The sequence below is a fragment of the Megascapheus bottae genome, chromosome 2 (genome assembly GCF_031878675.1).
Source record: "Megascapheus bottae isolate mThoBot1 chromosome 2, mThoBot2.hap1, whole genome shotgun sequence".
Classification (NCBI taxonomy): Eukaryota; Metazoa; Chordata; class Mammalia; order Rodentia; family Geomyidae; genus Megascapheus; species Megascapheus bottae.
In genome coordinates, this window is record NC_143510.1 from 29,174,419 (window position 1) to 29,201,198 (window position 26,780).

Sequence of the window (26,780 nt, forward strand, 5' to 3'; positions counted from 1 at the left end):
TATCTTTGCTATGGTAAATAGTGCTGCAATGAACATTGTTGTGCTAGTAGGATTTAGTATGTTCATGTTTTTGGACGACTGAGTAAATGCCAAGTAGTGGAATTTGTGGGTCATTGGGGAGCCACCATACAATGCAATATTTCTATCATTAGACTATCAAACTGAATAAGGACTTTTTAATCCTAGTGAGGATAAGTGAAAATAGAGATGGACCTAGAAGGAAAACCATGAGTCCTATGTCAAGTGAGTATAATGATTTGCTAACACTGATTAGGAGAGCTGCAAATAGTTCTGATGAAATTCAGCTATCTGTGGTGAGGAGAACTGGAAGGCGATGGCAATCATTGAGACACTGCTACGAAGCACAATGGTGAGGAATTTACAGCTCTTTCTGGACATTATCCTGCTTAGCAGAATTGTGTTCTTGCTCCTCAGAATACTCATACATGGCACTATTCAAGTTTGAACCAGATGTGAAAGAACATAAAAAGCCCTCATTCCTTTTTTGTGTTATTGGGGTTTGAACTCAGGGCTTCACAATTGCAAACCAATCATCTATCATTTCAACCACAATTTAGCCCTGAAAATTATGACACATCTTTAGTGATATTCAAATTGGGAAATACCCTTAGCTGTATACTGTGCCTTCACACAAAATATATCAGTACAGTTTTACAACACATCAAACATTTCATATGCTTTATCTTGATGATTAAACCAGGACATTCTGAAAGATTCATCTAAATGAAAAAGGACTTTCAATAATAGCTTGAAAAAGTGAATTTCAATAATTTCAAATTTTAAGGACACAATATACTTTAGGGTAAATAAAAATCTCAGTAATTTTAATTTAGCATTGCAAATCCATGAATATTCATTGCTGCCAAATAAATAATCATTCATGGGTTGAAGTGCTTTCTATCTGAAATTGCCTATTTCCCAGAAAATCCAGAAATCTGATTTTAGATAGTTTTTTATTGTTCTTGTTCTTGATGGTGGCTCTTCAAAGCAATGTGGAAAATTTGCCATCCTCAGCAAAAAAATTAGGAGGTAAAGGAGATAAGGAGAGCAAAATGCAGTCCCATTAATAGAAAGAAAGGGAGTCCATGGATCAGAGGGCTGGGTTCTGGAAGACATTTTTTAAATGTCACCAGATACGATTTACGACATAAAAGGAAATGTTCCTTAGACATTCTCAGTATTGTTAACTATATGAATAATAAATCAAAAGGCTCTTTATCCATTTACTGCTGTACATTATGACCTTAAGTTGAAGACGTGATTTACTCCTCTGATATTCTACAACAGAAACCTGATGAAAATATCATTGCATTGGCTTCATTTCTAGAAAATCAAGGAGATAAAGGAAAATAAATTTTGTGTGTTAGACTATTAAAAATGTAAACATTTATGGCACCTTAACAGGAGTGGACTCATCAAAGACATTTCTTTTAAATAACTACCTTTCAGTCTTTCCTACACCAAAACTTACACATGTTAAAGCTTAGTGGAAAAACATCTCTAGTATTTTCCCCCTAACAGGATTAAATTATGAATATTTTCCCTTTAAAGATGCATACAGTGGAATTTCATTTGCACAAAAATCAAAATAGTGCAAAATTTGTCATGATTACAAGTACCTAAACTGATGATAAAGCATCAATAACAGCAAGGAAAAAATTATTTCAAAGGCTATAGAGAGATTCCCTCTAATATAATCAGAGCCAGTTGATATCAGCATGGTTTTTATGGAGACAGCTGAAGAAGCTGCAAATTCTCTGTGCCTCAACCTGGATAAATAAATGTTCATTTAAAATTATTTGTTAAACTCTGCATGCATGTCTTATATGGTTTTCCTACATAAATTATATTTATAACTATTTTTTAATAGCCTGTTCTACTCTAAGATGCCTTTCTAGTATATTCCCCCGACATTCTACAACTAAAAAAAAACAATACCATTCACTGTGTGCCAGATTCATTGCCTTTATGAATTTTACTTGGCATCTTTAACACAATGAGAAAGCACAATTATATTATAAATGCTTAAATCAAGACAAATAGGAAAAGAAACCAGTGGTACAGTCTTAGTCATTCTCACTTTTATGTTCTATTAATCGGATAAACTGGTGTTTTATGGTTTGTGATCCCCTTCCGATGATCCTTGTGTCCATGTGGCATAAACATAAATATGCTACATTGACACAAACAGAAATTTGCCTACAGGAAGGCAAGGAGCTGGCCAAATAAACATAGCCATGCCTAAGAAAGGATTTCAAGTCAAAATTAATTTGTTTCTTTTTCTTAAAGTGATAATTTGTCCTTTACAATGTGAACTTATTCGCACAGGGAAAGAGAATCAGGTAGTAAAATGGATGCTGTCTTACTCCAGTATATTCATGAAGAATTACACCTTTACCTAACAATACTAAAAATACCAACTACTCTGAAAGATAATTATGGATCAATGCTTAAAAAATAAACCTCCTGAATTGGTTGTAGAAATGACATGAAGAATTCAATTACATTATTTGTAAGAGCTAGAGTTCCCCACCACCCCCTCCCCATCTATCTGCTAGTTGAAACAGGATGACCTTTAATATATTGCTGTTCTCAATGCAAACTCTAAATAAAGAAGTGGAGTGTAGCATTTGGGTTTTATTTATTTATATTTTCTTCTCCAGGTTCAGCATAGATGGAGCATTTGTACTGACATTCTGCACTACTCAAAAGAATGCAGATTTGGCTTCCAGAACACAAAAGGCATTTTAGGAATATCAATCAGGCCCTGGACCCCTGCCGTCTGTCATGACTTTTGCCTTCTATCAGAAAGGTGTGCTGCTTTAGAGATAAGTGTGCAGGAACAAGATACAGGAAGGAATTTACTCCCAGAAGAAAAATTGCAAACCTTATCCTCAAACAAAAAAGATAAAGTTAGTGAAGAATCTTTTGTGAAACTACCTTTGGCAGGGGAGCTAATTCAAAAAGGTCAGATATTTAAGTAACAATAGACTCAAAATAAACTTTCCAGCAGCCTCTAAAGCCTTCATTATGAACTAATGGAGTGGACTGTGAGACTATTTAAATATAAGTGGGGTTTTCTTTACTGAGTTTGGAATTTTCATAATTTTATTACTCCTGCCATTCTTAAACCTTGGTGACATTTCTAATTTTTTAAATTGAAATTACAAATTTGGAAAAAAATGTATTTTTCTTGAGGAAAGTTCATTATACACACTTCAAAAAGTTGTTTTTTAAAACAACTAAAATATAAGTGATAATCTGCTCAGGTCTGTAATCTTAGCCACTAAGGTGGATAAATCTGAGGGTCATAACTCAAAGCTAGCCAGTGTAGTAAATTCCATGAGATTTTTATATCCAATTAACAAAGGAAAAAAATCTCAGGGGTTCTGAATTCAAGCCGCAAGACCAGCACAGAAAATAATAAATGAGAGAAACAGAAAAAGGGGGGAGGCGAGAGAGAAAGAGAGAGACAGAGGGAGAGAGAATGTATTATTCTATGCCAATTTAATTCTACCTTATATACTAACCAACTGAGTATCTTTCTATGCCATTGGTAGAAACAGTGAATATAATACATAAATTCTCATATTAACTTTTTAATCTTAATATTAATTGAAATGTGTAGTAATAATGTCATAAAATTATAAGTGGCTTCATTTAACTATTCAATTGTTTGAAATATAGCTATTTACAACGTTTTAAAAATACTGTAAATGATGCTTAAATGAACATCAGGCATATATCGCTACAATTATCACCTTTGCAATTATGTACTTTCCAGGAGTAATTTGGTTACACCAGAAAGTAGAACAGTGTTAGAGCTTTTCAATTAATTTTGCCACATTGCACTTCAGGAAGTATATCAGGAAATATTTTCCTACAGTCTGTAATATGCTGAAAATTATCAATGCTTTGGACCCTTGTCAGACTGAGAAAAAATTTATTGCTTTAGCTATGACTGCTCTGGTATTTATTAAGTCTGAAAACTTTGTTGGTATTTTATTTCTCTTTCATTGTGAATTGCATTTCAGATATTTTGTAATTTTTTTCTATTTCACTGTAACTGATTATTGAGAACATAAAGAAAAGCTTTAAATTTGTATCTATTTAACATTCATCCAGCTTACATGTTTACTTACTACAAGTAATAGTGTGAAACTTCTTTTCCAGTAGTATAATTCCATTATTATATAAAATGAAAATAGCCTTCTGTATTTTCCAATATTTTTATTGCTTAATTTTCAATTTAATTACATCAGGCAGAATCTGTATAAGGAACAGTAATGACATACTTCCACAATTTTTCTTGTTAGCATGAACTTTATATTTCACTTGGTAATGTAGTGTTTTCTAGATTGTTGTACATACTCTTTATCTTAGCTAATGTCCTTCTATGCTTCTTTTGTTTATAAAATTTCTACTCAGTTTTATCATGCTGTTAGCTTGGATTCTAGGATGATCAGAACACTCCCCTACACACACACACACACACACACACACACACACACACACACATACACACACACACCTCAATTTATAGTTATCCACATATAATTACTAAAGACTAAGAAATGAGTCAGACATTTTTATTGGATGTACTACAATGGGTCCTTTACCAGTGACTGGTGTATTTGAGAAAACAGATATTAGGAAAGGGCCAGGTAATGATGGAGACAAAATCAGGAATGATGTGTCCATGTGCTCAGGAATGCAGCTCTGAGAATGTAGAAAAAGTTCTGGAAAAAGCACTCCATAGAACCTGCACAGAAAGAATGTGGCTCTGCTGGCATTTACTTTAAACCTCAAGCCTCCAGGGCTGATGCAAAATAAAAGTTGTTTTAAGTTGTCTAATTTGGTCATTTCTATGGGAGCTCTAGGAACCTCAGCATATTGACACAATTATGCCATTCTTCTCATTTTATTTTATGTGTTCATATGATTAATGGTCTATAAAACTTTCCAAGTCTGATCTGGTTTGTAATTTTTTAACTAAGCTCCATTGCAAACATTTTATATTTTCATAAGCAGATAGACCCAGCAATCTGTATTTTAGCTATATACTTCTACAGAAATATGAAATTGGTGTAAAATATCCATTTAAATATGCATATATCAGCTTTTTGAAATGAAAGTTATGATAGGGTTGTGCAGTTATTAAGGCCCATTCCCACTGCCTCTAGAGCTTTGAATTAGTCAATAATCAATGCTTGGATTTGACTCCAAAACCATCTGGGCCTCATGACTTTTTCAGTGGTACATCTTTAGTAATCTCCTTCTTTTTATAAATATTGGTATTTCTCTCACTTTGCTTATACTGGTTTTTTATCAAGATTTACCATGTAGTCTAGTGACTAGCCTTTTAGATTAAAACTGCACACGTTTTGTTTTGTTTTTTTGTCAGTCCTTGGACTTGAACTCAGGGCCTGGGCATTGTCCTTGGGGTTTTCTCTCAAAGCTAGAACCCTACCACTTCAGCTATGGCGCCATTTCTGGCTTGTTTTTATGTATGTGGTACTAAGGAATTGAACCAGGACTTTGTGCATGCTAGGCAAGCACTCTACCACTAGGCCACACTCCTGACCAAAACTGGGCCCATTTTTAATTGACAGAACTGTCCAGGAATCTGAGAGGGTATGTGCACCTTTCCTCATTGATTACTACATGTGAAGTGAATCAAAAGAGAGTACTCTTCAAGGAATATAAAGATTGATTCTTCATTTGAAGATAAAAGCCAAAAAATCATGACCATGCTGCTGGTTTGGAATCTCTAAATGACTGCACAGAGAAGTCTTCATCTACAGTATCAGAGCTGTGTCACAATAAAACCTACACTGTCTTGAAGTCATTTGAGACTCTTTTGGAGTTTTGGCAAAACTATTTCGAAGACTCCTTGACATTTTCATTGAGTCACAACAAAGCTTTAATATCTTTTGAGATGTTTGGCCAAATAAAAAATAAAGAATTCTTCTTCTCTCACACCTGAACACATTTTAAAATATACCCACCCTTTCTAAGAAACAATATTCTCAACAAGTCTCCCAGACTTTATCCCCATATCCTTTTATTCATAGCAGATGGAGAAAATTAGAGTAACATATTTGCTCTAAAATAGCTAGTGCTACATCAGCACTTCTAATCTAAATGGCATTGCAAGGGGTTATTGTCACATGGAGCAGGAATTTGCTCTAGGCAGAAAGAAATACAAAAACAAATTTAAAAATGGAACTTTTTTCCTTTGCAATTAGCTTTTGCTTCTTAATTCCTCTAACTCTACCTTATTTGGATTTTAAACACAAATCAAAGAGACTAGTCTAACTCAGAGGCCACGCTCAAGTCACTATACCATCCACTGAGTCCTCTGATAAAGCTTTGTAACCAATACTTAAAATCATCTCTAAACATACTATGGCTTTGCAGGTTTTTCCTGATATTAGCCTGTCCTTTAGCTTCATGAAATGCCTAAAAGTAAACTCTTAACAGAGAGTTTCAAGTGTCTGCCACATCTTTCCAAAGCTAACCACCACATGCCATAAGTATTCCTTTAGCTACTCTGCGAAGTTTTAAAAATAATATCTAAGATAATACATACCTTGAAAAAATGCAGCCCTCTTGCAGAGAATGATACAAGATAGCAATAATCATACTTTAAATTTCTATACTGCATTACAATTTTCAAACTACTTTCATGACACTTATTTTATCCTCATGTTAAATCTATAATGGATGCAGCATAAAAGAGGAAGGAGACAAAAAGTAAAATTTAGAGATGAAAGTGACATTAAAGACATCACTAACAACAAAAAAAGACATCACTAATGTGCCTGCAGATAAGAAATCAGATACTAAACGGAAATTCAGACACTCACCCTGTGTTTCTAAGCTAATCAAGCATGGAGTATAAAGCTGAGGCTGCTTACCATGGAAGTTAGGAGTCACAGAAATGACATAAGAAAAGGAAAGACAACAGTAACAAAGACCACTAGTGATTTTTAAATGTACCTTAAAGAAAGCAATTGCTTTGAATTAGAGTTTGAAATCCAATTGTAGTTTCTAGGACCACTTGGCTATGGTAGTTTTATGCTGCTATTCCATATCTTAAAGAAAAGTACAATCTATATGTGCAAGTGTTTAAAGACTAGGTTCATGTAGCTGTAAGTAGTGTAGCATATACAATTCTTTAAATTCACAATATAATGACAAAGCCAAGCCTAAACATTTTACCTATAAAGAGACCAGGTATGATGGTATATATATTCCTGTAACCTCTGATACTCAGGAGGTAGAGATGAAGAGGATAACATTTCAAAGTCCAAGCAAAAATCGAGACCACTATATTAATAGTGTGCATAGGTACTCAGCTACAAGCAAGGCATAGGTTGGGAAGATGATGATCTAAGTCCAGCTGAAGGCAAAAAACGAAACCCAGAAAAATCCTAACTGAAAAAGTAACTAAGGCAAAAAAGGGAATCTAGAAACATGGCTCAAGTGATAGAGAACTGATACAACGAGAATGAGGCTCTGAGTTCAACGCCAGTACTCTACCTATTCATCAGTCCTTCAACTGTCCTTTGTTTGTCACACCAGCATACTCTACTTGATTATCTTCATATGATCATCTACTTACGATACAATATAGCCTGAAAATATTTCCTTTAAGTGAGAACATATTAGGACTACATATTCTGTTACAGTATTCTAAGCAATATATTTAAACAAAATATAGACTGTTACAAAGCATATTTTATTATACTATTACTTATTATATAATAGCTATCATCAGCCAGGCACCAGAGGCTCATGTCTATAATCCTAGCTACTCAGGATGCTGAAATGTAAGGATCACAGTTTGAGCCAGCCAAGATGATAAAGTCCCTGAGAATCTTCTCCGCAATTAGTTACCCGAAAGCTGGAAAGTGTGCTGTGTCTCGAAGTGATACAATTCAGCTCTAACCATGAGCAAAAGGAGTTCAGGTACAGCACCCAAGTGCAGAATTCAAGGCCTAGGACTGACAGAAAAACCCAACCTATCATATATGTAGCTATATAAGTATACAAATATTTAAATATATGTATATACATAAATGTGCAAATATATAAACATATATGATATACATATATATATTTACATATATATTTGTCCACATAGAACAACAAAATTTTACATCCTGTAAAATTTGCATCTGGGAAATAATAATTCTAATAAGAGACAGCACTAAAGGAATATGCAAAGAGTTAAAAACATTAAAGGAAAAATTTTTATTATTTTACAAAGAAGAAATTCACTGAGGTGTTGAAAGATCATAACAAGGTTAGAGGAGAAATCTCTGTTAGAAGGAAGAGTTAATTTACTGTCAGGATGCACAATAATAACCTCGACATTTCAAAACTGCATTTTGTCACCTATAAACATGTGGGAATGGAGAATGTAAAACATAACGGCTGACATCCCATGGAAAGTTTGATTATTCTCTTCAAAAAGGGATGAACAAATATCCCTATTTCTATTCCAGATCTGCACAATACATACTTGCATCTCATTTGCTCTGATTCATCAACATTTTGCTGAATTCTGTTTTTGTCCATTTTCATAATTTGGAAGATTTTTAAAAAGAGAAAAATTCAACAGCAATAAAAAAGGCCTCAAAGATGATGTCAGATGACATTTCAAAGAAAATAAGCACATGAATTAGTAAAGCAACATGCCAGTTAAACAATTGTGGCAAGTAACATCTTTTCACATCTTGCCCAAGAATTAATTGTGCTGCTGAAATTAGACATCCAGTCCACTCCATGCACACAGGAGCCCAAGCCAGAAGCAAACTGAATAATGATATCACCTTCTCAGGCTGTATTGTGGTTACAAGTCTGACATAGGTCTGACATGTCTCTCTGTTCTACCCAGTTGCAGTGTGACTATGACAAAAAGTTTCTGCAGGCATGGCTGGCACTTCTGTGGCAAGTGGCAGGGAGTAGAGACAGGCAACAAGTCTCCTCAGTGGCTTAAAGAGCCTAGAGGCTTTCTGTAGACCTTCTGCATTACAGGGTTAAGCAAACAATGTGAAAAGTAGAAACTACACTGACAAGTTTAATCACTTAACAGACAATTCTATGATCTACAATAACTTTCTAATGGCAGTCTCTGACACACAAGAATGACAGGTGTACTTTTTTCTCTGCCTCCTTAAATGGGCACTTAAGACTTTTATACATGGATAGAGATATCCTTAACATAGAATTTATTTCTAAATATAGGGCCAGGAGTTTGGCCTAGTGGTAGAGTGCCTGCCTAGCATGCATGAAGACCCGAGTTCAATTCCCCAGAACCACATACATAGAAAAAAAGCTGGAAATGGTGCTATGGCTCAAGTGGTAGAGCTCTAGCATTGAGAAAGCCCAAGGACAGCACTCAGGCCCTGAGTTCAAGCCCCAGGACTGGCAAAAAAAATTATTTATAAATATGCAAGAGGAGATTATAAGTGATTAAATCTAATGAGATGAAAATGCTTTGATTATTTTTGTTTTCTTTCTATGTTCCAAGCAGATCCATAGGCTCTACTACGTTCTCCTAGGAGTTGTCAGGCATCACTAATCAGTTAACCCATCTGCAGTAGTAATCGCAATTAAGTCTCTTTGGCAGCACCCATTATTATTACTGGTCTGCCTCTTCGACATCTCCTTAACATTTGAATGGTAAGTCAATTGGAAACTGCTTTAAAATAACAAATACTCACTCAGTGGTGCCTGGCCATAGGGGAAATGCAAATCAAGACACCTCTGAGATTCCATCTCAGCCCAGTTACATGGGTCAACATCATGATTTTGAACAACAAATGTTGGCAGGAATGTTGGGGCAAAGGAACCCTATCAGGAATGTAGACTACTATAACAAATCTAAATGGCAGTCTGGAAGTTCCTCAGGGAAATAAACATAGGTCTTCCCTACAATACAACCATCCCACTCCTGAGCAGCAACCCCAAACACCATGAGCCAGGATATGATAAAGATACCTGCACACTCATGTTCATTGCCGCAATGATATTCATAATAGCCAAGTTTTGGAAACAGCCCAGATGCCTCACAATAGATGAGTGGAACCAAGCAAACAAACAAACAAAAAACATGGTACCTACGTGCAAAAACCAGATCTAAAACATACAGGGATATGATAAATCAAAAACAAAGAAATATAATAAAATAACATTCATAATCTAGTAAGCATTCATGGTACTAAAATATTCCCAAAGATATTGATGATTTCCCAAATGTAAACTGGAGCAATCTTTTTAGAAAAAAATATGGCAATACTAATCATGATACTTTATCCTGCTGACAATATTTTATGAATACTGCTTCAGATTTTTAAATACTGTTCAAAACTCAAAATTTTAAAGTCTATATGGTACTTTGTTATATAAATATACTGTAAATTCCAATTATTTCCATGGATTTTTTTGACACTTTAGTGACTTTCAAGTTAGAATAAGTAATGCTCTAGAGATCATCTACATAAATACATTTTTAAATCATATTCTGCTTTTGGCTAAGTAAAGATCCCTCCTCGAAAGTAAAAACAGGGTTGGCAAAGCTTACTTTCTAGAATAATTTTTCTCCTAGGAAATAAGGAATTGCTATCAGTAAAGTAGTTCCTAGAGGAGAATTCTAGTAAGTCACCATCTCCCAGTATCTATATGGGAAGAAATTGACCTTAACTAATGGCCAATTATCCCAGGGAAACCAAATAAGATGGCATGCTTAACGGAGCAACCACTGATATGGAAAGAAGATACCAAGAGGCACTAGAAGAACATTCACTTCATGGAAAGATTTGCCTGCTTACTGAATTGTCTTCTATTCCAGAGCAAAGAGCCCTTGGGAAAATAAAATGTAGGCATACATATTTACCATCACTGGTTATATGAATGTTCAAATGATAAGCAGCCTAAGCTTATAAACTGAATAGCTGGAATGTAGTAGAGCCACTTTTAGTAGTTGTGAAGATGTTTCCTTCTCATGATTTTGACAGTACCTTTCTGAAGGAAAATGTAATTGGCTTTCACATGAAAAAAAACAGACTTTAGAAGCCATTGAGTATGGGATATCATGTTTTAAACTATTATTTTGGAGAATATTCTAAACAAATTTACCCACAAAGTCTTTTTGCTATATATTGCTCTTATTTCTGGCTGCTTTACTGGGTTTTTGTAGAGCATCTCAAGAGTGCATTCTACAGAATATTCTTTTAGGAGGTGTGTTTCTTTACAAGCAGCTTTCAAACATTTCAGGATTCATTTATATTCTTTAAGAATTGTTGAATGCTCAAAAAATTCTCATCTATAACTTTAAATACAATATCACAAATTGAAAACTGTAATATCATAGAACACTGTAAAAACACTATTGACTTGATTAGTTCAGTGGTAAAACATGTGCTTAGACTGCAGAGGCTCCTAGATTCGATTTCTAATATCAAAATAACAAATGAATAGGTGAATGAATGAACAAACAAAAGTAAAAATAACAAACCATATCACACACATAATATGGCTTCTATGTTATGAAAATTAGTTAGAATGAAGAGTGTCACTTCTCACAGTTTTGAATATCACTTTCATATCTGGTTTAGAAGACAGATGGGTTCCCCTTTGTGCTTCTGTGCTGAGGGTGAAGCAATGTGTACTGTTATGTACTTCAACTTATGGTTGAAGGAAACAAAATAACGTAGGAAGGGCATTTTAATAACATTTTCAAAAAATGATAGATACTTTCTGGCACTGTATCACAACTTGACAAATGGTAGTTTCTTTAATTCTCTGTTACATTATGAAATCTGAACCAACATCAATAAATTTTTCACATTCTGTTATGTGAGAAATCTATGGTCTACATGGCGCTTAGAGTGGATCTTTCCTCTATGAAAAATTTTGTGATAGTATGCAATGTTCTGGTTGAAAATATTGGCTCCTTGAATTATGCAGATCTTTTGAACACTGACATATTTCATTATATGATATAAAAAAAGAATTACATTTGTTAATATCATCATTGATCTCATTGGAAAACTGTCAAGCTTCTGGTGGCAGATACAAGTTTCCCAAAATTTGAAATTTTGCTTCAAAGTTGGAACTCTATTATTAATACACCATACTGTCCAATAGTCTACTTAAAATGACAGGCTGACTTGTGCAGTAGAAAATATCTGTGAAGGATCTCAGTCTTTGTGACCTGATTGTTTCTGCCAATAGTTCTTTCAAGTGGCTAGCTCAGAACACAATTCAGGGTCACAGGGTGCTTGCTAGAGATAATCATACTATCCAATACACAGTACGTGGCAGACCTTTGTGCATGCTTCCCACCTGAGCACAGTTTAAAAGATTTGTACCCAACCATTGAAACTTCAAACGGTACCAAGAACATACAATGAGGAGAGACCAAGTGTAAAATCTGGATATCCATAAACAGGAGATCTGCAATGTACATTTAGCTCATGTTCTGTTTTAAAAAATAAACCCAAAATTGATGATAGAACTAAATAAAACAAATGAAAGCATAAAAGTGCTGGAAGAATTCACAAAGGGAAAGATATATGATATTAGTCAAGGCTATTTTTTTTCAGTACTGGGATTTGAACTGAGCATTTCATACCTGCTAGGAAGGTATGCTGCCACTTGAGCCACATCCTTCTACCCTTTATGCTTTAGTTTTGATTTTTCAAGTAAGGTCTCACATTTTCCCCCAAGGATAGACTGAACCTAGCTTCTCCTATTTAAGATTGTAGCATATAAATGTGATATAAAGCAAGCACCACAAGGCCCAACTTGAGGTCTCACAAACTTTCTGATCTTGAACCATAATATCATCTTTGCCTCCTGAGAAGCTAGGATTATAGGCATGGGTTATCATAACCAGAAAGAACAAGTAACTACAATATATAAGAAACAAATGTGATATCGAACTAAAAAGTTTTGCACATCAAAGAAAATAGTGAAGTAAGGAGACAACCTACATCCTGTAAGAAATCCTTACATCTGACAAGAGGTCAATTGATATAGATAAGATAGACAGATGGATATAAAATATATAAAGGACTCAACAACTGAAGCTCAAGTAAACAAATTACATGATTAAAATTGGGCAAGGATCTGAATAGAAGATATATAAACAGCCAATAGACATAGCAAAAGTGCCAAACATCATTTACCATTCAAAAAGAGCAACTAAACACCAAAATTAAATATGACCTCACACCTGTTTGGATAGTTACCATATAATCAAAAAGAGAAAATGTAACAGGATTGGCAGGGATTAGATTTGAGAACTCCAAACACTGCCACTGAGAAGGTAAATTGCTATAATCATGACTGAAAATAAAATAGAGGCCCCCAGAATATGAAAAGTACAACTAGGACTGGGAGAGTTGCCTAGTGGTAGAGTGCTTGTCTAGCATGCACGAAGCCCTGGGTTCGATTTCTTAGTACCACATACACAGAAAAGGCTGGAAGTAGTGCTATGGCTCAAGTGGCAGGGCATTGCCTTGAGCAAAAGTACTTAAGGCAAGTGCCCAGTCTCTGTGTTTAAGCCTCAGGACTGTTAAGAAAAAATAAAAATAAAATTTAAAAAATTTAAAAAGTATAACTACCACATAATATTTTTAGATATATGCCCCAAGGAATGAAATAAGTAACTCAAAGAAACACCTACATTATGCTTATTATAGCACTATTTACAATAGCTGTGATATTGAATCCATCTGAATGGCCTTTGACTGCTAGTCCATTACTAGACAGATGGATAAGGAAAATGTGTACCTATCAGCTCTGGAAAACCAAAGAAGCCCTTCCATTTGTGACAAGGATAGACTTGGAAGACATTATGCTAAGTCAAATAGGCCAAGCACAGAAGGGCTATTACGGCCTTACCTCACTATGAGTATAATTTAAAACATGTGAACCCATATAAGCAGAGAACAGCATGGTTAGAGGCAGAGTGAAAGGAAAAATTGGGAGTGGCTGATCAAAATGTACAAAATTTCAGCTATACAAAATGAATGAATTCTACAGACTTTTATACAGTACAGTTACTACAGTCATTATTTCTTTTTTTGTCACTTGGATTTGAACTCTGGGTCTGGGCGCTATCCCTGAGCTCTTCAGCTCAAGGCTAGTGCTCTACCATTGGAGCCACAGTGCCACTTCTGCTTTTTTCTGGTGGTTAATTGAAGATGAGACTCTCACGGACTTTCTTGCCTGGGCTGGCTTTGAACCAGGATACTCAGATCTCAACCTACTCAGTAGCTAGAATTACAGGTGTGAGCAACTGGCATCCAGCTACTATTAATTTTTTACATAAAAACTGCTAAGAGAATGAGTCTAGGAAGAGACCACTTAAGATCTACTTCAACCACAAAATACTATGTAAGATGATGAGATGTTAATCAACTTGATTTCATTATTTTATAATACCTGCATATATGAGAACATATACATAAACATATACAATTCTTATTTGTCAATTACACTTTATGAGGACTGGAGGAAATACATATGCCTTAACCCCTTAACCTCATCCACCATAGGCCTATTAAAATAGAATATCTGAGAATGAGGCACAGATATCTAAAGAGCAGTAAGGATTGTACATTGCACATCTTGTATAAAAGTACAGCTCCTCCTAAAAAAAAAAAAAAGTACAGCTCCTACATGAGTAGTTTGGAATCAGATTTTTTTTAAAGCTGTACAAATCATGGGTACATTAAATTTTTAAAGAGTTTCCCAGAGTCACTATGTCATCAGACATAGTTGACATTGAGACAGTTGTCTCAATTAAAAGTGGGCCTTATACATAGTATAATCTCAGCTCTTCAGAAGGCAGAGATAGGAAGATCATGGTCTTAGGCTTGTCTTATGCAAAGCAGGAGACTCCATCTAAAAAGCAAACTATAGCAAAAGGATTATGGTTATAATTCAAGTAGTAGAGTACTTGTGCAGCAAGCATTACGCCCTGAATTTAAAAAGATTAGTACTTCCCTTTTTTCCAAAAACAAAAAGAAAAATGAAATAAAAACATGTTTGTAAGTCTATGCCACTTTTTTCTAATTAGACCTTTTAAGTAGAAGCCTGAGCATCTGTATTTTCACATAGCTTCAAGGTTAATCTGCTGCCTACCAAAAGTATTTTTCTAGGGATTTAGTATAATTCAACCCTATGTGAGCTGAAGACACCAGACTCACTGACTGCTTAGGTAAATCAGCTTTGTTTAAACAGTCTACTGAATAGCTATCAATTTACCTTTTAAAATAATAAATAACTTAAAAAATCCAACTAGTACATTTGTTTTTATTCTGTCAGTATAGTATTGGATCACAATATTATATATTACTCCACCCACACCTTGAAATCTATTTACCCAGAATTTTCTGAGTTATAGGAATCCTCACTATAGAGTCTGCCTGATCATTTTCATTATTTGTCTTTATGCAAAAGGCAAACCTAGTTCAATTTCAAATTACCAAATAGACTCAGCTTTTTAAAAGTCATTCAGTTTCACATTATATATTTAACATTAAAAAATGACTCAGTGTAAATGTCATGTCTAGTAATGATCTTATTCCTGACATTTTTTTCCTTTTTAAAGAATTGTAATGGGAAGGAAGATTCTAGAGCAATGAACATAGAATTAAACATAGCAAGCAAGAAAGAAAAAACACAGCTTTCTGCTTAGGGACAAGCAAACATGCAAACATATCAGTAAGTTTGATTTTTCATTCAAAACTAACCGGTGAGGTAGAGATGTATATTTTAATAGTTATAGAGTCAACGGACTTATGGGAAGAAAAAGTGAAAAGCAGGCAGTCCTGTTGTTTGACATGCCAAAATGTCAAGGCTGCCACTCATTCATGAGAAACACCCAGCCAGGGGCAACTGACAGCAATGCACGTAAAGACTGGTTACCTGCAAGCACAAACCAGCATGTCCTAAAGTCCATCAGACAGAACAACTCTGCAATCGAGTACTAAGGGTAGGGAGGGAGAAAAATATTGGGGGTCATTTTAAGGTCAAATGAAGTTGGAAAGCCATGAGTTACAAGAGAACTAAGCAAGTTCTTTTACTGGGAATTTGCAGAACCCTGCTCTTATGATGTGAGATACACTTATCCAAGGAGAAAAATGCTTCCTTAAGACACAATCCAGGAAATAGTGCCACAGTTTGGTTAGATAGTTATGGCAAATGCTCAGATGTATACCTAAATGGTGATGGAAGGCTCTAGAGAGTGAAGAAATTAGTAAAGGCAGGCCAAGCAGTCAGCACCACTATATCAAATCCCTCAGGGTCATAGGCCACCTCAGCTCAGAAAGATGATGCTATTATTAGTGAAGTACCTTGGGATGTTTGGGCAGAAATCACAAAATAAGAGCAAATTATTGCCCTCATTACAAGGTAGATGATCTAATAAACTAGCACAATTATTCTAAAGTTTGGAGGACCAATCCCTTTTACTACATTCCAATTTGACCTAAAAGACCTATTCTAAAAGCAAAAAAATATATATATAAATATTTAGCCAAGTGCCAGTGGCTCAAGGATGTAATCATAGCTGCTCAAGAGGTGGAGATTTGAGGATCCAGCCTATGCAGGAAAGCATGCCAAAAGAGCTGCAAGTGAAGCTGTGGCTCCAGTGATAAACTAGCTACGAGCAAAAATGCCTAGGGACAATGCCCAGGCCCTGAGTTCAAGCCTCAGGACTGGTACAAAAGTAAATTAATATTTTTAAATGAACATACACTTCCAAAGGACTACATTTCAAAAATCATAGTATAAACTCTTTACATTGCCTATGTGCTAGGCAAGTGTTGAATCACTGAACTACATCCCCAATATAATAACATAAACTTTCTTATTGGAACCCCGATTTGCTGTACCTATTTTCAATGACTATCAATTGCCTTCTGATAGAAATCCAAATTTCATAGCCTGACATGCAACCTTCTAGTTCACTATCTCAGGAGTTATAGGTTTACGATTAAGATCAGGCATTTGAGACAGACAGACATGGTTCAAGTGCAAACTCTAATCCATCACATCTTAAATCACCAAATACTCAACGAATGCCAGAAGAACCCACAGCATTTTTAGCCATTGAAATTCAGATCAGCAGCTTCCTTTACAAACCTACTAAGTCAGAATCTACATTTGAACAAAATCTTGGAGTGAACCCTGCTCACATTAAAATTTCTGAAATCATGAAGGAATTCTGACTAGTTTATCTATAAATTGGGGACAATCACAGTAAATACTAGCAGAATTCCTTTATTACTTCTTTGAATCTTCATCAAGTCCTCAATATTTAGATCTCACCATTTAAATATTCACTCGTGTGTCTATCTCTCTTACTTTGCCACCTGGGAATCCACTCTCCTGATCCTTTCATAAGTCATTTGCATGAGTTCCTTCTTTCGTCCCTCTTGTTTTTCTTCCAACTATCACAGGAAAGACTTTCCAAAAAATGTAAATATGGTCAGAGCACCATTTGATCTCAAAGCAAAGGCAAAAGTCTTTAGCAGACCTACAACTTCTTTACCACTTATGCTACCTGGCGCTTCCTCTCGTCTAAAACCACGGGCTATGCTTCTCTAGACAGAACAAGCTATCATTCTTCTCAATACAGGACATGTGTGAAAGCTGTTCCTCCTTTCCTCTCTCCTGGAATCCTCCAGAGCCTAACTCAACTCAAAAGACCTGAACATAATCTCTGGAATTATTTTCAAGAATCCATTAAATCAGAATCCCTTGGGATGGCGCCCAGGCAACAGAGTGTTTCTAAAGCTCCACCAGACATTCCAATTTGTAGCCTCACTGGCAAACAACTGCTGTACCTCCTTTTTGCTCACTGACAAGAAGAGTCTTCATGTGAAAGGGTATCAATATATGTGAATTAATGCACCTTCTATCTGGCAAATATCATGTAATCCTTCTATTAATTACAATAAAAATATATGAAAAAAAGAAGAGTCTTCATCATTCACAGCAGGTATTGATGAACTCAGCTCTCTTGTGGAAAAGGACCACAATATGAACCCATATAGGAAACACTGAGCAATTTATTTTCCCCTAGGCCTGTTGACAGCAACCAGATGAGTGACTCTCCACAACACCCCAAACTGGACTGACACCTTCTTGGGAAAGCCAACTTTCCTGCACTGCTATTGGAAGGAGCAACAGTAACACATGAAGATGACTGCAGTCCAGAGGGTTAAGCATGGGTTTAACAAAACTTACCAGGTTTCCATTATAAACCTGCCATGAAGCAAACTGGTTTAATTTCAATAGTGAAAAAAAAGGCAGACTTCCTGAGTGTTCACCCAGACAATAAGAAATAGGTGAGTGGGGAGCCACTTGGTCTTACCTTCTGTCTTCATTACTCATGTATTTGGAGCAACTGCAGAGGTCTGTATTCTAACAGGTCTCTTCTCAATGGCTACCTTCTGTGTGTGTAAGTACACACATGTTGCACTACATTTCCTACTCATTCTGAACTTTGTAAAATAGAACAGTGAAAAATACCCAAAGAATATTTATTTAAGGGCTTAAGATACACACATACTGTCGCGTCCCCTTCAGCCGGTAAGGAAGACGCAACAGCAGCAACTTCTTCTCAAGCAACGTTTTATTCAGCGACCTTACTCTTCTCTCGCGGTTCACCCGCGCTTTTCTCTCCTTTCTCCTCTCTCTGTTCTCCTCCCCTTCCGTTCTCTCCTTCCAGCCTCGTAAAGCTCTCTTAACCAATCAGATTAACTTCCTTAAACAACTAAGCCAATCACAGTCTGACACGTACACAACATAGGCAGGCTCCAACATGGCGGCAGGCAGACTTCCGATCACGCAGGAAGCACGTGAACATTGTAACAGATCAACAAGCTAAAAGTAACAAACCAAGCTGCGGAAGCCGGTGCCATCTTGTAATGGCGAATTGCAACTTACTGGCTACCTACAACAGACAGGCCGGGAGTTTGGCCTAGTGGTAGGTGCTTGCTGAGCATGCACAAAGACTGGAGTTCGATTCCTCAGTACCACATACATAGGCTCAAGTGGTAGAGCTCTAGCCTGAGAAAGTACAAGGACAGTGCTCAGGCCCTGAGCTCAAGCCCAGGACTGGCAAAAATAAAAGACACACATATACATATATATAATAGCTTAAGATACACACACACACACACACACACATGAGACAGACAGACAGACAGACAGATAGTCACAGAGGGCACAAATGCCTTAATTGGAAAGATGTAGAATGTTGGCCTCACAAATCTGAGTACCATTTTAAATTGAAACCTACCCAATCAGGAACAATACCAAACCAGCACAAAGCCTTCATAATTGTTATAAAAGACACAAAAATGTTCTCTGAAATAATATCTCGATGTGCTAAATTCCCTCACCCCCTGATTTTCCATGCTGCAGAACTGCAAAAGTTGTTTTTTTTAAAGCATGATTCATGAATATAAATTTTTCTTGGCTGTTAAAATAATGCACTGGCATCACATAGTCCTCTTCGAACTTCAGCCAAATGAGACTACACAGATAATGACAATTTTTTCAATAAATGTTTCCAAGATCCAGGCTTTTCAAGATTCTTAAATGAAAGGCACTATAAAAAAAGAGTATTATTATTATTATTATTATTTCAGGCACCCAGAGAAACCACAATCAATGATTAGCCATAACAATTAAACTAACAATAATACATCTGGAATAAATTCCATGGTAATATGTATTCCATGCTTAATAGTTCAAATTAATTCAATCTGATGGCATTAGACATACCAGTTAGGATTTGGAGAGCACCAAAATTCACATTAGCTTCCACTTTGAAAGATATTACAAAAAGAGAAGGAAGAAAATGAGGCTATAAACAGCAGTGGTAAATAGGAAAGGCTCATAGATGATATGGTTAGGAATAACTCTCAGCTATTAGGAATTCAACAGTGAAAATATGAGGGCTGGCACTTCTATTCTCACATATTCCTTGAGTCAGTAATTGGCAACCAATCTGAAGTAAGAGAGTTGAAATCCTAAATCAGGGTCATTAACTCAAAGGACAATACCTTCTTCTCCTTACAAATAGTGTCCTTCATCACTCTCCCAGAGATGCAGGATAGACTTTCTCCTCATAAAAAGAAAGGAAGAGGAGGCTAGGCTGGGAAGGCATGGAAATTATCATTGACTGATGATCTTACTTATTCTATCTTCAATAATTACCCCATAACAGTCTGAGGCTCTCCTTTTCCCTATAAATACTATGTAAGGCAGGACTCCTCAACCCTGGCACTGTGGATATTTCGGCCTGCCCTGTATATTTCAGGACATGTGGCAGCCTCTTGGGTCTCCCTCGTGGGAATGCATACCACTGTGACCCTCAGCTATGACAACACAAAGGTTCCAGATACAGTTCATTATCACCTGGGAGCCCCAAATTACCTTCATTGAGAATCATTACTTTGAGTTGACATTCTGTAATCTCTGAACATTGAAAAGAAAACCCAGAGTGAACATGCACCCCCAAACCATTCTTCCTCATGAGACATGAGTAATGAGTTCTTAGCTGTGCACAAGGCAGCACTATCTCCAGAGCAGGCACACTCCTCTCCCTAAGAACTTTTGGATATGGAGCTTTGTTGTCCACAAACAGAAATTCATATCCTGCCACATTCTTCCAGAAAAAATAGGATTCACACAGAAAAGGGTTAACACGGGAGACTTGACGGGGCCTATACTTAAAACTATGTCTGCAAACCTGGCTTTTGGTAGGCTTCTGGGAACCTGAGCTTCGATGATAAAGTTCTCTACAGTGATGGAAAATTGACCCTAAATGACAGTTTGATCACTGTGCCTACATTGCCCCGAACAACTGGTTTCTACTGAGCACCTGCTTTCCTTCTGGGAATGGAAAATTCAGAACTGTGAAGCAGAACAGCCCCCAGTAAAAGCCGTGGGTCTTTAACGAGTCTTCCTGATGAACATACACCACATTTCTCACAGCTCTTACTTGACAAACTAAACACACCCCATGAGGTTCTCATAGAGAGGAGTCCTGGAAGCTTGCTCTTTCTCTACTCCAGACTTTGTCCTTTGCTGACTTTACTTTGTGTTCTTTCATTGTAGGGCCAATTCCAGGGATGACAGCCATTAGGCCTAGTACACCTCCAGAGAATTACATAACCAGTGATTCCTTCGACAACAATTTAATTGTGTGTCTCTGTTTCTAAATGCAGTGTTGAACTCTCAGGACAAGAGAGCGATTATTCTAGTTTATTTCAAGCTTTTCCCATGGAAACTGAACATCATGGTATCCCCTTTTTGTTTGGTTTTATAACATCTTTTTTCAAATATGATTTATACAATGAATTCAACTACATTGTGTAACTCAAAGTTTTTGTTTTATTAATAGACTTGTACAACAATGACCCTACAGTTTCATAATTCCATAAAGAATCCTCATCTCATTAGCTCTCATCATCTAATTTCCTCTTAGTTCCCAATCTTAACCATTAAATTTCCCATCTGTGTGGATTCACCTATCTTGAATATTTCTTATAAGTGAAATCTTACAATGTATGGTCTTCTCTTACATCACTTAACATTGTTGTTAGAGTTCAGAACATGTTTTAGAGGACACATGAATTAATACTTCATTTTTTAGTATTCCTGAGTGGAATAATAAGAATGGATACATACAGTTTTGTCCACTCATCATTAAATGGAGATGCACATTGTTTTCACATTTTGGCTACTATGAATAGTGCCACTATGGACCTTTATAAATATGGAGGTATACATAGACTACCATTTCTCTTAGGACAATAGATAGCTAAGAAAAAATACTACTTTCCTGGGCATATCTTTAATGTTTAGAGCTACTTCTAAGCTGCTTGCCAAAGCTGCTAGCTACATAATTCACTTCCTAGTAGCAGTGTATGGGAGCTCCAATTTCTCCATATCTTTGCTAACACCTGTTTCCAGCTGTCTAAACATGTTAAATATTTTCCATGAGATTATAAAGACCATCAACTATTCACAACTACCATTTACATACTTAATGCAAACAAATCAGAGCCTTTGCCTCCTTTAAATTGGAGCTATCTATTATTCATCGGTAAGAATAGAATTTTTAACAAATTTTGTATATCACTTTCTTATCAGATATAAGATTTGGCAAAACATTTCTCCTATTCTGTTCATTGGCTTTTGAATCCCAACAGCAGTAATTTTTTCATATATTTTTATTGTAATTAATAGAAGGGTTACATGATATTTGCCAGATAGATGGTGCATTAATTCCCATACATTGATACCCTTTCACATGTCTTGGTCCCCATTTCCCTCCCACAACCTCCACCCCTCATCTTGTTTTCCCCCCTTCCCTATCCAATTTCAAATAACCAAATACAAATATATCTGATATATCAGGTAACAAGTAAGATATTGTAACAATATGAGATAACCAAGGGACAGCAAAAGAGATGAGAGATAACATAGTACATTAAGAACAACAATCATTCATTATATGGCTTATGTTTCTATATCCTAGAGATCCTTTCATTCAGCGTCATACTATATGGCCTTTTGTATCAAGGTTTTGCTCTATTGCAAATCTCTGTAACAGCAGTAATTTTATGACCTCTAACCTATCTAATTTTCCTTGTGGTGTCATTTAGGTTGTTGGTAAACAAAAAAATCACTGCCTAACACAAGGTGATGAAGATTTATGCCTATGTGCTTACTCCAGAGTTTTGTATTTAGGTCTTTAGTTCATTTTTTTATTGTATTTAATAAAAGGGTAACATGATATTTGCCAGATAGAAGGTGCATTAATTCACATATATTGATACCCTTCCACATGTCTTTGGTTCATTTTTAGTGAACTTGCTCTTTAATATATCATAGGTGCAAAATAATGTGCTGGTATCTAAGGTGTTCACTTATAAGTGTCACACATGCCCTTCAATCAATCCAAGCACTTTGAAGATGACGAGTCTGAGGTCACTGATGACAGGTAATCTTAGGTCACAGAGTTAAAAAGAAAAGGGATGATAAACTGAAGGAAAATGGTGCTGGAGAGTAGAGACTAGGTAATGTAAAATGATTTCTCACAAAGAGTAAGCAAACATGCAAAGCATGTAAAAATGGACAAGTCAAAAATCTAGCATCAGTAAATAACATTCCTGGTTCTGATGAAGTTACTGACAACAAAGGCTTGGTCTCCTTCAAAGTCAACAAAAAGTTTGAAATCTTATCACTCAAAATGTAATTCAAGATTGATCTCATGGCTGAAAAGGTTTTGTAGACACTCCAAAAATCACATTAGTGACGAGGTGATTGATGCACTCGGTCAATTAGAAGTAGATTAGAAATCTGCATATGAAGTCAATTACTTCCCATTTGAGAATTGGGGATTCACTAACTAATAATATAAGGATAGAATCACTTTTCAAAGCTATGCAATCTCAATCTATACTGAAAGATTCATTTAAAATGGTTTTGAAAAGAATGAAACTTGATCTTGGGAATACTTTCCCAGATGTCTGAGACATTTGCTTTCACAAACTCAGACCTGAAGGTTTCTAGAGTAGAAAATGCAAACAGATTTCTATGTCCAAATAACCATTACAGAAAGGTGGGTGTTCAGTATTCCAGTCCAATTCTCTTCCACTGTATTAGAGAAAAATCTTGTATATATTATATATAATAATATGATCATATGAGCTGTCATTGTTTGAATAGTGTAAACACCCAACTTATTTGATGCAAATAGATAATTTATTTGATGCATGGTATATGAGGAAAATATTTTTCCCATTTTACATAAGAAGCAAATGGGATGCTAAGATGTTGATTGAACTATGTCAATTATGTGACCTGAATTGTGCTTTTCTTAGTAACATCTCTCTATGGATTCAAAAATAGAAGCTATTAGACATACCAGGGTTAAACTTAATCTAGGCCTATTCTACATGGAGAATTTTTCACACTAGGCAATATACTGATAATAACTTTATATACCTAATAACATATTGAAGCTTATTTCCTCCTAACACAGTAACATCACTGCAACTCCCCTGGGATTTTCAGCACTGTTGTAGAACTGGTCTGGGTTTAGCAAGTATTGCTTTATCATTCTTAAATAATAACTTTCAGAGAATGCAGAAAACAATTTCCCTTCCTGTCTCCCCTCTTCCACTTATATTGAGAAAGATGGATTCTAAAGTGTTGAAGGAAAGTATGCAATATAATAAAAAAAAACTCAGCATCACAAATATTCTGAATCCCTCTACTCTCTCCTTATATTTGGGAAGTAAAATTTAATATAGGGCTCAGCCCTCTAGAGAATCCAATGTATCAGAATGTTAATATACTTTTATATATTTTAACTGAGATAAACAAGGAAGAGATAGAGAAGCCAGGGCGGCTATGGCAAAGCCATAATTATGATAAGACTAATCCAGCCAACAGCTATAGAGGCAGATAGGGACTCTATTCTCATGCTGTTGTATAGTTTATATGGTCAGAAAACTATATCTGTATAAACCCTGAAAGAAGCAAGGAACCCCATTATAGAAAAGTAAAGATAACTTACTCTGTGACTCTGAAAAAAAATAGAAAGAAAAAGCTTCTCAGGAGACCAATGAAACATAGGTCCTTTTACTAAAATAGTATCCAAGTGTATTTTATAAATTGAAACCTGGATCGAATCATCTGATTAACAACAGAGTAAAAAAAGCTGCATTCCATATCCATAAAAACATAGACAGGAAAACCTCAATTTCATTTTCCATAGTGGAGCTGAAACCTTGTGCCAAACTTTTAAAATTCTGCAGATAACTTAAAAATTCCTGATCCCAGTTCTAAATTCATGATTGTGCTATCAACCATGTCACATTTCTCAGGCTTGACCACAAAAATGCCTTGAGTTACGAACTCAGAGCTGAAAGATAGAGCTCTAACTTTATCTCCTATGCCACTAACTTTGTCAAAAGCAACATTCATGTGGTTACTTCACTTGACAAGTACCTCTGACTCCTTTGTTTTAAGTGCCCATTAACTTCTCACAAAAAATCCTTCCATCTCTCAGAATCCACAATGGCAGATGGGTTTAAATGAAAATCTCCAGTTTGTCATTTCAGCCCTTCCCCTAAGTCTTTGCAGATAATGAGATGAAAACAAAGGTTTCTACAAAAGGAATTTTCCTAATTCTCTTTCTCTTCTACTAAATTCTATCTGGTACCATTTGCCATTCCAGGAAGAATGTAAACTCAAATGCCTATATAACTGGGAGGTAGTATAAATAACTGATCAAAAGTAATGGAGCTGTAAGAAAAAATGGACCTGGGTATACTGTATGGCATATTTGGTGCACTAGTCTCTATCTTACCTTACCATACCCTACCTCTTCTAAACACAAGACATAGGCATACAAACAGTATTCTAAAGAGTACAAGCACAGTACTCTAAAGAGTACTGTGGTTACATTTAACCACAGTATTGTTAGATGTCAGAAAGAGGTGGAGATACTAGTTTACTTCCTATGGAAGGTAGTAAGTATCATCCACTACCATAATTTTTGGCCAGCTAACAATTTAGTCACAATGCTGTGAGATCCTGCAGTTTTTATAGGGAAAAAAAAAGATGTTTTTTGAACTCGGGATCTCATGCTTGCCAGACAAGCACTCTATACCACTTGAGCCATGTCCTCAGTTCTTTATTGCTTTAGTTGTAGTCATCATTATCGTCGTCATCGTCGTCGTCATCATCATCATCATCATCATCATCATCATGTACTATTTTGTGCCATTCCTGGAGCTTGAAGTCAGGGCCTGGGTGCTATCCTAAGCCTTTGTGCTTAAGGCTAGCCACAGCCAGCTACTTGAGCAACAATACATTACTACTTACTAAAACAGATGACTTCTCAATATTAGCAAAGGTGTGGATTGGTTGATTAATCCGTCACTGGAAAGGATCTCTTTTGGGAGACTTTGGGCTTGGTAAATCAAATCTCAAACAAGAAGAAAGTAATACAACACAAACCAAAGCTCAAGGGAAAGACTGAGAAGCACAATGAGTGGTTTCACTTTTGCTTTCTCTCATCATCTCTGGAAGGGCCATGCCCAATTCTTGTTCCAGAGGGTCGTGATGGGGGTAAACTAATTCTCCTTCACTCACCACCAACAGTGGGCACATAATCTATCCACGTTTCACCTGATGGGTGAGTCAGACAGCCAGTTATTCAGATCAGTTCAGTACAATTTAATATGAAGATCTGAGAACTACAGAAGCTATTGAAAAAGAATAGGATATGTTTTTAAATTATTATGCTGATATACAAATAAGATAAAAGCATTGGGCTCTGGATAATCATTTAACCACTACAAAGAAAATCCTGCCTAACAATGACCTTAATCTGATGGAAAGAGAAATAAGAGAGAAACATTTCTGGTGTATCTTTGAATAGCCAGCCAGGTTTAGCCATTTTTGAAAGCAAAGAGCTTAGAACTTTTCTTGTAGACAAGTCAAACAACACTTAATTCCACCAAGCAATGGTTGGATTGAGTATTTGTTACTTGACTGATGATTAACTACAAATAGCTTATTTGATTATTTAGCTGCTGAACTTGTAAGTTTTATATCAGTTAAAAAACTTAATTCTCCTACTGAGAGATCATTTTCTTACTTAGTGAACTGAACAAGTCCTTTCAATGACTTTGTTT

General features: G+C 35.9%; 1 protein-coding gene across 7 annotated transcripts in view; it reads right to left on the minus strand.

Annotated features, from left to right (window-relative positions):
* The window catches only part of Fhit (fragile histidine triad diadenosine triphosphatase), a 1,032,375-nt gene that overhangs the window by 761,426 nt on the left and 244,169 nt on the right, over positions 1–26,780 (minus strand). The window contains exons 1-2 of one of the 7 annotated variants that reach the window (XM_090323220.1): positions 20,278–20,376; positions 20,124–20,185 (exon numbers count right to left, since the gene is read on the minus strand). The exons of 3 other annotated variants lie outside the window; for them this stretch is intronic. In XM_090323220.1, coding sequence (XP_090179346.1) covers positions 20,124–20,153 — 30 coding nt within the window. In that variant the 5' untranslated portion in view covers positions 20,154–20,185; positions 20,278–20,376. Of the gene's footprint in view, positions 1–18,424; positions 18,514–18,618; positions 18,652–20,123; positions 20,186–20,277; positions 20,377–26,780 lie in introns of those variants that run through there. 3 more of the 7 variants (XM_090323258.1, XM_090323265.1, XM_090323275.1) reach the window with 3 other exon arrangements.